Raw genomic sequence first — 12,225 nt, 5'->3', positions numbered from 1 at the left:
AGACGCACACAGGTTGTACTCAAGAAATCCGTATCTCACCATAACACGTGGCTTGAGCTTACTTTTCCACCCCTGACAGCAGGTTCGGAGGCCGGCGGGTACTGAGCTCAGGTCCACGACAATTGGCACACGCTGTCCTGGATGTGGAGATCTGGCTTACTGGAGACAGCCAGACCGTAGCTAGCCCTAAACGGAGCAACTGCACCCGTGCAGGACACAGATCCCTCTCGGGGAGCAGCCCTGATGGTGAAGGACTCCCCGCAGGTGGCTCAGAGCTGAGAAGAAGCAGCGAGAGGCTCGGGGGGAGGCTGACGCTTGGCTCTGAGCACTGGGAGTCGCCTCTCTGGAGGCAATAGCACCACCGGAGCAGCCAAAGTCCAAGCCCCTTGGCTGTGGTGATGGGAAGTGTCCGCTGGGTGCCTCCTCATGTCCCCAGCATCCTTCTTCTCCCCAGGCCAAGTCCTCCTGGTTCAGGGGAAGGTGCAATCTCTGCAAAATTGCTGAAGGAGCTGCCCTGATGGAAAGCTGCTCCCTACCCCATAGCCTAGCGGGAGGGTTTATAGCTCTTCGGGGCTCATTACTCTTTACTTTCATTGTCTCTAGAAATGCCCTGTCATTTTTGAAAGTCTACTGACTGCTTTTTCTTTCTATGTGGTGGTGATGGGTTCCTCAGCTGATCAGTGTTTAGGATAAAGGGGGTCCTTCCCGTCATTCATTTTGATTGTACTTATTTCTGATTCTGCCAAGTGTCCTGGCAGGCCACAAAGGATGCAAATAAAAAAAAAAAAAGACAAGCTGAGCCTCAGCAGTGTTCCCAGGGACTTCAGGGTCACGGGGAATGTGACACTGGGCTTGGGCGACATTCCTGGAGGCTTTGGGGAAACACAAAATACATCCCGGGGTGGTTACCCTCACTGCAGCGCTGAAACAGAGGAGGGTGAATCCCAGGGCAGTTCCCATGGGCCGAGGCACCCCTTGCAAAGCCACCAGGGCCGAGGGAATCGGATACTTCCCTTCCCGGTGCCGCCTCTGATGGTCTCGGCCAGAAGACCTAGGAAGGTCTGAAGGGCTTTTGGAGCCAAAGAGAGAGAACCTGGGCAGGGTGGGGCAGGATGGCTTCACCAAGACCACGGGTAGGCCTCTTCTCCATCATTCCCCGGATCTGCCGCCGGATGACAGATCACTGAAACGGCCAAAAATTGCCAGGGATGAGCCGGGAGCTTCTCCACCCTCGACCTTCACCCTCTCCCTGCCCCTCTCTCGCCCGCCCCCTCCGCGTCCCCGCTGCAGGCACGAACACCTACTGCCCATGGAAGCTATTTCTAAGCAATCCCGGGCATCTGGGGAATGAGGCTCTGAACAAATATCGGAGCGTGCGCGTGCGGTGAGCACGCACACGCGCACACACACACACGCACACACACACACATCCCCGCAGCCACGGTGCTGCCGCAGAGTCAAATATAGACCTTGGGGAAGGGGGAACAATGGCCGGGGTTGGGTTACATGGCTGCGGGGCCAGCGAGCTGCTGATGTTTGTTGTGGGCTGGGGTGGGATGGGAAAAGCAAGGGGGGTGGTATGGGGGAGAACATTTGTTTTAACCCGGAGACCCCGGGCTGGTGCCGTGCGGCGGGCGGGCGTACGGCGGAGAGGGTGACCCCGAGCTGTGGGAGAGGATGATGATGTGAGCTGGCAGCTCGGAGGTGTCCGTGGCTGTTCTCCAGCTGGTTTTGCTGCTCCTCTGCCTCCCTTGAAGGACCGGAGTGGGCAGGAAGGGGTGAGTTTCCGTGGGCGTCTGCACAGGGAAGAGTTTCTTTCTCTCCCTGCTCCGGGGAAGGCTCCTCAGTGGAGGAGAAGAGGCAACATCACCTGCTCCCGCAGCCCAGCATCCTCGCCCCTGATGTCCAGCCGCCTCCAAGGCACAGGTTGCAAACGCTGGAGGAAAGGCAAGCGCTTCCAGCTGGCGCTGACAGGTAATTTTTTCCGTCTCGCTGGGAGCGGTGGTGCTGCGTCGGGAGGACATCACGGGAGGGAGGCTGCGGCTGGCGCGTGCCGAGGGGAGAGGCACAGAGGCACCGTGGTGATGGGGCATTCCCGATCCCACTCCAGGTCCCTGCTTTGTGGGGTTTCCTTCACCAGAGGGAAAAGCACTGGAGGGATTCTTATGGCTAGGAAAAAATCCTTCCTAATTCTGACCCAGCAGCTGTTCCATGTGAGACGCCCCGAGGGATGGCATGGCAGGGATCAGAGCGTAGCAGAGCCGGGTCTAAGCCAAGAGCAGGAATCCCCTCCTCAGCCCCCGTATCTTGGGTCTGCAAATAGAGCTGCTTGGCTTGAGTCATCTTGGGCAGCCCGGGGACTGCCAGAGCAAGGCTTGGACTCGTGAGTTTGCCCAGGGATGGGACAGGAGCCCTTCAGCGCTGAGGAAGGAGCATGCCTAGGGTCCATGGTGCTTGGCGTGCCCTTCTGGTCCCTTCCCCCTCCTCTGCACCCACCTTTTCTATGCCCATCCCTCCCTGTCCGTGATACTCACACCGACAGGAACAAACCAAACCCCAAACCCCGTTTCCTCAAATGCACCCACTTCACCTCCTCCGAAGCCCCACCGTGGTTTCACTCCCCTGCCTCAGCACTCAGATCTCCAGCACTCCATTTGCCCTCCCCGGCCTTGGCTGCTCTCATTTCTTGTCACAGCTCTCAGCGGCCCGATCCCACCTCTGCCACACCGCTCCTCGTGCGGACACAGACGCTCATGGGTATCAACACTCTCTGCAAACGTGCTCCCTCAAGCGTGCACACGGCGTCCAGAGGTTTTCCTCATACTCATTCAACCTGTCCGGTCCCTGGAGCTGTTATGTGGGGTGAGCAAGGCAGGAGGAGGCAGGAAGGACCAGAAAGCAAGGAACAGAGTTCCTGGCTGACAGGAGAGCAGGAGAGAGGCAGGGAGGAGGCCGTCGGGGCGGGAGGCACCCATGTTGTTGCTCCGTAGGGCGGCGTTGTCCAGCCCTGCTGAAGATGGAGCAAGCAGGGGTCTGCAGCCAGAGCCAGTGACGAACTGGGCTTTGCTGGGGCTCAAAGGGTCAGGGGGACTGGAGGGGGACAAGGGGAGAGCAGAAATGCGGTGGATTTTGTCCGATGCGGTGAGGAGGTGGGATTTGGCAGCATCCACGTGAGTGCCAGGAGCGTGGGGTCGGTCTTGCTTCCTGGTGGAAATGGCAAACTGTGGGGGCTGGAGTGGGGTGGAAAAGGGCTGGCTGGAATCCAGCTAAAAGGGCGGCTAGGACCTCTGAAGGTGGCAGAGTAACGCGGTCTTATCGAGCAGCAGAAAGGCCATGCAAGGTGAGGAGGAGCGCGGGCAGCTGTCCTTCCCAAAGGTTTGGCGGCCCTCTGCCTGGGTCTGTCTTAGCGTTGGGGCATTGGTGAGCACGGCTTGCGAGTGGCGGCAGCAGCAGCAGCAGCAGCAGAAGGGGGGACGGCTCTTGTTTGTTGGGGTGGCTGCCCCGAGCTGCCCCGCGGCCTGGAAGTGGAGCTGCACCCAAGGGCCTTGGGGCAGGCGGGGAAGGCCTCGGGGGGGACATCTTCACTCCTCCTGGGTCATCGGCTCCCTCTGAGGGGCTGGGCGCCGAGGCCTGGCCTGTGGGGCGACCCCTCCGTGCGTCTGCGGGGCTGCGTCTGTGGGGTTTGTGAGGCGTGGGGGGTTCGTGGGGCGTGTGTGGGGTGCGTGTGGGGTGCGCGTGGGGTGTGTGGGGTGCGTGTGGTGGGCGTCCCGCGTGTGGCCGCCCCCGGCGGCGGCGGCGGCAGCAGCAGCAGCAGGGCAGGGGTGAGCGGGCCGGGGCGGCGGGGCGGGAGGGTGGGGGTGGGGGTGTGGGGGGGCCGCCTGCGGTTTGGGGCTGCGGGAGGCGGGCTGTCCCGGGGAGGGAGCGGGGATGTGCAGGCACACGCAGCCGCTGGCAGGCGGCCGGGGCGCACGGCGGCGGCGGCGGCGGCGGCGGGCGGAGCGGCACACGCGGCAGCTCCCTCCGCAGCCCCGCGCCTCCCCAGCCCCGCCGCCGCCGCCGCCGCCGCCGCCGCCGAGCCGGGCATGGCCGCCCCCCGCCGCCGCCGCGCCCCGCGATAGCCGCCGCCGAGCCGAGGTGAGCAGCCCGGGGAGGGGGGCACCGGCGGCACCTCGACCCCCCGGTACCGCCCCGGGAACGGCGGGGCCCGGACGGTGAGAGCTCCCCCCCCCCCCTCCCCTCTACCCCAAAAACGCGCCCCCCTAGCCGGCTCCGGGGGGAGCGGGCACCCCCCCGCCCGCAGGGTGCGGGGGGGTCTGGGGGGTCCCGAAGCTGCTGGGGGGGGCAGGAGGGGAGAGCCGTGGCGGTGCAGCATCCCCCGGTGCATCCTCCCGTGCCCCCAGTAGCCCCGGATTGGGGGAGCGGAACGAAGAGCCCCCGTCCTGGGGTTGTCCCTGTGCCCCCCACAGCCGTACGGAGGTCCCTGGTGACCCCCGAGAGGTGTCTGTAATAGCCCCCGGGGGGGGGACACTAATAGCCCGCAGCCCCCAGCCATAAGGGAGGAATGGGGAGCATCCCTGCGCCCCAAGGCCAGGCCCGCTCACACCCCCATGGGGCTCCCGGTTGCCCCCCAGGGTGCCCCCAGCACCCTGCCCATGGGGCAGCATCGCCCGGAGGCTGGGGTGCGGCGATGGGGAGCTGCGGGGAAGGGACCTTTGCGATGACGTGTGGCCGAGGTTGAGCTCCCACCAGCCCTGAGGGAATGGGCTCCCAACTGCTCGGCCATCAGCCCTAAATTATTTTATAAGTTTCCTAGGCGTTCCTTCGCCCTCCCCTGAAATGCAGCAGCTGTTCGCCGCTGCCCGGCATTTTGGGGCAGGGAGCGAAGGACAGTCCTGGGGCAAGGGGAGCACGCGGAGGGGGAGATGCGGCGATCCCTGCTGGGATTTGGCTGGGGCAGTGACAATTAAATCCCGCAGCCCCCCTGAAAATGCCGCGTCCTTTGTGGGTGGTGGTTTGTCTGCCGGCGAGATGCTTTGAGCAACAACGCTGCTTCAGGTTCGGCGGGCTATTTCGTCTGGTCCAGGCGGGTCAAGCCGCTAGCGGGGACCCCGACACCTCTTCCTGCGATGGACGTGTATGTGTGTGGTGGGGGGGGACATCTCTCCGAATCTGAGTAGTCTCTCGTGTAGCAATCGACCCGACACAACCTCCCCTCGCTTCTGAGTAAGGCTGAGAGTGGCATGGCCCCTGCCCATCACACCCACGCAGCTGGATGGAGCCTGCTCTGTACCTGCACCGCGCTCCTCGCAGAACGCTTTAACCCCTCCCATCTCATTATAGTAATATCCTTATGATATCACCCTAGAATTTCCTGCCCTTAACAACCCCAGAAGGCTGGGAGGGAGTGAAGCGTTTTTGGAAAGTATTTAATGCTACTTCGAGGGCAGGAGGCGGACGGGAAATAAACGGGTGCGGGAGCGCTGTGCTCACGGGGCTCTCTGCAGGACGGCCGAGGGAAAGGACTGCGCCCAGCGAGGGTGCGTGCTCGCCTCCGCTGCTCGGGGCTCCAGCCCCGGGGACGTTTTCCCCAGTGCTATTTGCTGCCCACTCGTCGACTAGATTTACCCGGGGCCCCCTGCGTCTAATTGAGACAGAAGGAGCTTCGCGTCTTAGCCGTCGGCTTATCGGGTTTTTCTCGCTGCAGCCCAGCAAGCAGGCAGCAAGTCTTTGAAAAGCAGCCCAGGCTCCATAGAAAGACTCGGCCCATCTATCCCTCTGAACGCGCACGGGAGGATGGGTGCAGAGCAGGGACCTTGCCTAACAAGATGCCCACGTCCCCCTGATCCAGAGAGGGAAGGCGAAGGTCCCTGCAGCTGCGCGGGGGTGCTAGAGGCTTCTGCTCCCCTGAGAAGAGCAGTGCAGCAGCCTCAGCGGCTGTGCGCTCAGCGCTGGGTGTATGCCTTCTGTTCTCCCACACACGCATGTTAAAAGGCTTTTTGGTTCTTAGTGCTCCAACGTTGCCTTAGAGGAAGGAGCCTGGAAGGACAGAGAGGAGTGCGGTGACAAGTCCATACAAAACTGGATGTTTCAGCTCAAAACTCCCAGGTAGTGGAGAGGAAGGGATGCGTGAAGCGAGGCTGCGGCGTGAGCCAGGGGACTTCCCTGAGCTTGCTCTTCTGACCTCTGTAGGTGTTCATCTCGGTGGGGCCACGCTGACCATGCTCAGGAGCTTCTGTCTCCAGCTCATGTCCTTGCTTTGGATCCTCTTGGCGCATCACCAGCTCGCCCAAGGTGAGTCTCTGGGTCCGTCTCTCTTCTGTCCATCTTTCCAAACCCGTCCTTGGCATGGCTGAAGTCGCCTCAGTTCACCATGCAAACTAGACCTGGGAGACCAGAAAATGACGTAGAAGACCAGAAAATGCTGCTCAGTCATCCAGCTTCTGGGGGGAGACTGGTGGTAGCTGCAGGGCCCCCGCTCTCTGCCTGTGGGGGTGGCAGCGGCTGAGCAGGCTGGCGGTGAGGCTCTGCCGCTCCACCTCTCACGGGCATTGATGGGCCCGTTCGGAGAGGCAGGGCGAGGGGGAGAGAAGATCCCGAACCCGAGTGGCTTCATCCTGGATCCCGTGAGGCAAAATCCCCTCCTGAAGATTATTCTGCCCTCCCCCAGCTCTGGATAAGTGCTGAGTTCCCAAAGCCATCTGCCAGGAGGGAGGTGGTGGCCGCAGGCAGGAGGGACGGCGATGCCCAGGCCTGGGCTGAGCCGTCCCTGGACGCTGCTGGCTTGGTTTGAGAGGCTCTTGCCTCGTGTATGGAGAGGCTCAGTCAGGGGAGGGCGGCCATCTCCTGAACCTGGGCTCCTGCAGAAACCTCTGAGCAGGTGACAGGGGAGCGGGGAAGGTGGAGATGAAAGTGGACACGGGGCAGGAGGGAGCAGGCCGGTGCCGAGTAGCGGGTGAGACACGGCACGGCGAGGCCACGGCTCAGTTACAGCTTCTTTACAGCAGCCTTTAAATAAATAAGCAGAACTGGATACCCGCACTAGCAGAACTTAACCTCTGTCCCCTATCTTGCAGGTGATGACTGCAGCGAGCGCTGCAACCTGGCCCATGGCTGCTGCGACCAGGATGGGAAGTGCAGGTACGTCCCTGGGCCCACACCCCGGCTGCTCCCCCTCCCTCGATGCCTCTGCCTTGGTAATGCCCCACTGAGATCGCCCCCCTGCTCAGGGAAGCTTCTGCCCTTGCAGTTTTTCGGCTGACCACTCTCTTTTTAGGAAAGGAGAGGAGCTCGAGCCTCCTGTTCACTGCAGTCTATGGTACCCGAGGGCAGGGATGCTTGCAGCCCTCTCTCAGCTCACGGTTCTCCAAGTGGGAGTGCATTTGCTCAGACTCTATCAGGTGCAGGGTACCACCTCCATTCCTGTCAAAAATCCTCTGATTAATATTTTATTTTGTTACCATGTTCCTGATCTCTTCAAAACAGCCTATAGCGCCAGTAGCCAGTCTCAGTGGGGAACAAGCAGCCTCAGGCTGGCCTGCTGAAGCTGCAGTCACCACGCATCTCACTAAAATGAGCCCAGCTATGGAAATGAATCCCCTTGCTTACTGTAGAGACTGCATTGTTTTCCTTAGGTTTAACTTTGTGCTGTTCTGCTTATAGCTTTTTTAGTGTCTGGTACCACCTCCACTCAGCTCTGCTTCCAAAGAGATGCCCTCTTTTTCTTATCTCACTGCTTGCTTTCCCCCTTGGAGCTGGCAGGGTGAGGGAAAGCCACTGGGGCACCACAGCCTTGCTTTGCTGACAGCCACGGCCACCTCACCGCCCATCTGGGGCCAGAGGGCTTGTTGTGTCCTGCAGGGCTTGGTTTTGCCATCACGCTGCCCCCATAAGCCCGGTGATCAGTGTATTCCACACACCAGCCACGTTTCTTGCACCTGGGTTACTGCCCACTTCAGATGAAAAATGATGGAAATTATAATGCAAAGGGATGCAGCGAAGCATGGGGTTCTTGGGCACCTCTTGTCCCATTCCCTACGGGTTTTGGTGTTACGGATGGGTCTTTTCTTTACCCCTTTGGCCGTGTGAAGGGGGATGCACAGGGGTTTTGTAGCAGAGCAGCTGCCTGGAGGAGAGCAGCGGGATGCCGGCACCCCGAGCCGGGCTGCTGAGCTGTGCTGCTGCCCCCTGCCCTGCCATCCTGCGTCTCCGTGAAGACGAGGTGCCGATAGCCTGCGTGTCGTGACGCTGCCCTGCCCTGTCCCCCAGGTGCGATCCAGGCTGGGAGGGCGAGTACTGCGAGGAGTGCGTGCGCATGCCGGGGTGCCTCCACGGGACCTGCCACCAGCCCTGGCAGTGCATCTGTCACAGCGGCTGGGCCGGCAAGTTCTGCGACAAAGGTGAGTCCCAGGCTGGATGCGACACTGGTAGGTGGCACTGCAGGGGACAGAGGGGCTTCACCCGAGCTCATCCCCTGTGCTGCGCGTTGGCTGAAGGGCTGTGGTTGAAGCCCAGCACACCCTGCACGGATGGGAGAGACGGCACAGCTAGCAGCCACACAGACGATGCTGGCCTGGGCTGCCCAGGAGATGGGATGTCCCGACGTCCCCTGGCTGTCCCTGTCAGCACGGTGAGAGCTGCATGACGCGGGCCAGCCTCCGGAAACGTAGCGGATGAACTCCCTGCCTTTCCCACGCCACGGCTGGGCTTGGGCAGCACCTCCAGCTTCCCCCGGGCTTCCTGCTGCAGACAAGACCCTTCATCCGGCCCCATGGCCTCTGTGCCACTGCTGTGGGTCTGTGCCCGCCAGCCAGCTGACGCACATGGCACAGTTTGCAGGGCGACGAGGAGTCTTCTTGCTTTCTCTGCACCCCAAGCTGGGTGCTTTGCAGGCTGCGCTTCTGTTGCTGCCGGTGCCTGTTGGAAGGGAGGAGGGAGAAACTGCGGCCAGTCCCCATCCTGCTGGGCCTGACAGGGTGCGGGAGCTGAACTTGGCCGCGCTGACCCCATTTCTCGCTCATTCCACCTTTTCCTTTCCCCTCAGACATACACATCTGCGAACACCAGTCTCCGTGCCAGAACGGGGCTCAGTGCGTCTACGACCGAGACGGGGACTACTCCTGCCTGTGTCCAGAGGGCTTCCACGGGAAGGACTGTGAGATGAAGGCAGGGCCGTGCGAGAAGGCAGGGTGAGACACAGCAGCCAGGGCGGTGAGATTACAGACAGCATTAGCTGTGGGTCATGCATTGCCGAGCGGCAGCCTGGCTTGGCTCATTATCCGTGGATTTCCATGTGCTGATGGAGTTAAGCCAAACCCATCGTTAGCTTTGGCTTAGCTTGGCACACCCTGGTCCCGCTGGGGCTGTGGTCTGAGCAGACTCCCGTCCCGTCCTCTCTTTGGGAATGGCCAGCACCGTGCCGGCTCCAGCAGCAGCAGCAGCAGCAGCATTTCCCTCCTGAGGGCAGGGGGAACAGCTCTCTTGCCAGGGCCGTGACCTGTCCTTGCTCTCCCCACACAGGTCTCCGTGCAGGAACGGGGGTCAGTGTCAAGACGAAAACGGCTTTGCCAGCAACTTCACCTGCCGGTGCCTCGCCGGCTTCGTGGGGGCTCTCTGCGAGCACGACGTGGACGACTGCCTGATGCGCCCCTGTGCCAACGGTGCCACCTGCCACGACGGCATCAACCGCTTCTCCTGCCAGTGCCAGGTGGGCTTCGAGGGGCGTTTCTGCACCATCAACATCAACGACTGCGCCAGCCAGCCCTGCAAGAACGGGGCAAAGTGCTACGACCGCATCAACGACTATGACTGCTTGTGTCCTGACCGTTTCACCGGCAAAACCTGCGAGATCTCCGTCCCCGAGCCCACCTGGGCTCCCCCCTACCACCCTGCGAACCAGGAGAGCGGCGGGGCGATGCGGAGCACCACCAGCGAGACGCCCCCCGGGGTGACGCAGCCGGAGCCCGTCAGGACTGCGGTCACGGGGCGGCGTGTGGCCAACCACAGCGAGAAGGTGCCGGGGGGCGGGTTGTTGAAAATCTCTGTGAAGGAGGTGGTGACCCAGAGGGACTCCGGGCTGAGCGAAGCCCAGCTGGTGACGGTGCTGGTGTTCGGGGTGCTGACGGCGGTGCTGGTCCTCATCACCGTCCTGCTCATCCTGAGGAACTGGCAGAGGGGCCGTCAGAGGTCGAACTGGTGCCAAAGCCCTTCGCAGGCTGCCAGGAAGCTCCAAGACCAGGAGTGCCAGGTGGGCATGCTGAACACCGTCCTGATCGAGCCCAGGAAGACGACGGAGCTGTGAGCTGCGAGGACTCTGAGCCAGGCCCCGGCAGGTCGTCGTGCTGGCAGACCCCCTCGAACTGCGCCCCGGGCAGCTGTTCTGGTGCAAACTGGGGCAGCGAGCGCATCGAAGAAACCCCACGGCGCTGGGCACGGCGCGACGTGTCCGAGCCATCTCCGCCCGGCTGGCACAGCCAGCGCCCGCGGGAATCGAGGCAGGGCCACGTGGGGCCAGCCCCACGAGGGAGCAGCGCCGGTACCGCTCCGACGTGAGCTCTCGGAGGAGGAGGACACGGCCGTCTCACAGACGTCTTCTGGCAGGCCCTTTGCGACTCCTCCCTGTGACTACTGGAAGTGGCTTTGCCCTGTTTCTGCTGGTGTTGGGGTGTTTCTTCTGGGGCCTTTGGGATGGTTGCGTCTGCTCAGGGCTCTCTGCCCCGGGATGGGACGGGGTCTCCCGGCGGTTTCTGGAGGCTGTCGTTTCAGATGCCGTGTCCCTAAGGAGCGAGCAAACGCTCTCGCTCCGCGGCCTTGTGGTTCTGTGAGCCAGTTCGAAGAGACTCTGGAGATCACCTGGGGTCTCCTCCTGCTCTTTTCCTGCCGTGTGATGGATGCCCCCTCCTCTTGCTGTCAGCCTTGGCATTACAAACGTGTTCCGTACCTTCCTCCTGATGATCCGTGGGGTCTTTTCCCCCCACTTACCGAGCCGTCCTTTCTGGCCTGGACGCGAACCACAAAGCTTCCCCAGCGCGCACTTCTGCTTCGCTGTTTGCTGACGGGGAGGAGCACAGCCTGCTCCCCTCCGGGGTCCTCAGGGCCTGAGCGGGTCCTTCTCACGTGCCCCTGCAGGTGAAACTGGAGATGGATGAGGCTGGAGATGGGCTGTGGCTGGGTTAGGAGCAACACAAGATCCAGACCCTCGTTTCCCCTGCCAGCCACGCCAAGGCAGGCTGCCAGCACTAACCTCAAACCAGCCACCGCAGTGCTTCTTGATACAAACCAGGCCATGCTCCCCGCCGTGGCTGTGACGAGCCCGGGACGACTGTAGGAAGCAGGCAGAGCACTGCCTTCCCCACCGTTGCTAAAGCACAGCCGAGAGGCAGCAGATTGCTGTGGCACTTAGTCCGTGCACCAGGTCTGCTCTGCCTTTTCTGGTTTGGTGCGCAGCAATCAGCGCCTCCCTGCCAGGATTTTCTGCGCCGCCTCCTCATGGGAACCGGGGGTTAAGCAGTGGATCCCTTACAAACAAAGCAAAGCAAAACAAAGCAAAATAAACCCTACTACTGGCCTGTAGGGCTGCAGAGCTGAGTTCAAGGCGATGTGCAAAGAGAGTGGACAGAGGAGTGAACGCTCAGCCAGGAGGGAGGCCTGGGAGAAGGGGCTGGGGCTTCATCAGAAAGATTATTTTTTTAATACGTGGATGGATGATGTACCTTTATCAAATAAAACAAATACAAGCCCAGAAACAGCGTATCGGAGAATCGTAAAGTAATTTAGGTTGAAGGAACCTCTGGACATCGACCTTCCGCTCTCAGCATATCCGATCAGATCAGATTGCTCAGCTTCCTCTTCTGCCCAGTTTTGAGTACCCCCATCACTGCCTTCAGAAGTACAAACCCAGGTTGTGGCACAGGGGTTGTTCTGCCCCACGCGATGGCCCCAGCCACCACAAAATTTTCACTGCCTGGAAGCCCTTGGCTTCGCCGCCCTGGCACTGTGCTGCTGGGCGAGCTCCAGGGACCTTCCTAGGGTCTCTTTGACCTTGATGCCTCCAAAAATCGGAGGCTGCTTGGCTTGGGAAGCCAAAGTTACCGAGGTTATCAGGGTCACTGGGCAAAGAGGGGACCTGGGCTGCACGGGGTGGGGATGGCTCCTGCGGGCAGCCTTAGAGGAAGGAGAGGGGACCTGCCTCAAGACGGCACAGCAGAAGTGTGTACATGCTAGGTGTTG

The 12,225-nt window shown here is 61.6% G+C and overlaps 1 protein-coding gene across 4 annotated transcripts; it reads left to right on the top strand.

Annotated features, from left to right (window-relative positions):
- Positions 1–1,842: 1,842 nt before the first annotated feature.
- On the top strand, positions 1,843–11,566 carry DLK2 (delta like non-canonical Notch ligand 2). Of its 4 annotated transcripts, XM_040550816.1 has the most exons (7): positions 4,075–4,134; positions 6,008–6,105; positions 6,190–6,291; positions 7,074–7,137; positions 8,266–8,396; positions 9,041–9,185; positions 9,517–11,566. In XM_040550816.1, exons 3-7 carry the CDS (start codon positions 6,219–6,221, stop codon positions 10,295–10,297), a joined length of 1,194 nt encoding a protein of 397 aa, XP_040406750.1. In that variant the 5' UTR covers positions 4,075–4,134; positions 6,008–6,105; positions 6,190–6,218; the 3' UTR covers positions 10,298–11,566. The 4 variants fall into 4 exon arrangements, with proteins under 4 accessions (XP_040406753.1, XP_040406752.1, XP_040406750.1 ...); XM_040550819.1 differs by lacking the exons at positions 4,075–4,134; positions 6,008–6,105 and adding an exon at positions 1,843–1,974; XM_040550818.1 differs by lacking the exon at positions 6,008–6,105 and having other exon boundaries at positions 3,985–4,134.
- Positions 11,567–12,225: the final 659 nt, after the last annotated feature.

This window comes from Cygnus olor, chromosome 3, assembly GCF_009769625.2.
Source record: "Cygnus olor isolate bCygOlo1 chromosome 3, bCygOlo1.pri.v2, whole genome shotgun sequence".
NCBI classification, from domain to species: Eukaryota; Metazoa; Chordata; class Aves; order Anseriformes; family Anatidae; genus Cygnus; species Cygnus olor.
This window is presented reverse-complemented; position numbering and strand designations above follow the sequence as displayed.

What these genes read in the sequence shown, in the direction of transcription:
- DLK2 (XM_040550819.1), top strand. Translation starts at nt 1,902, where the DNA reads ATGTCCAGCCGCCTCCAAGGCACAGGTTGCAAACGCTGGAGGAAAGGC. An exon ending in GCATCACCAGCTCGCCCAAG is followed by an intron (nt 6,292 to 7,073) that starts GTGAGTCTCTGG and finishes CCTATCTTGCAG; the next exon opens with GTGATGACTGCAGCGAGCGC. An exon ending in GACCAGGATGGGAAGTGCAG is followed by an intron (nt 7,138 to 8,265) that starts GTACGTCCCTGG and finishes CCTGTCCCCCAG; the next exon opens with GTGCGATCCAGGCTGGGAGG.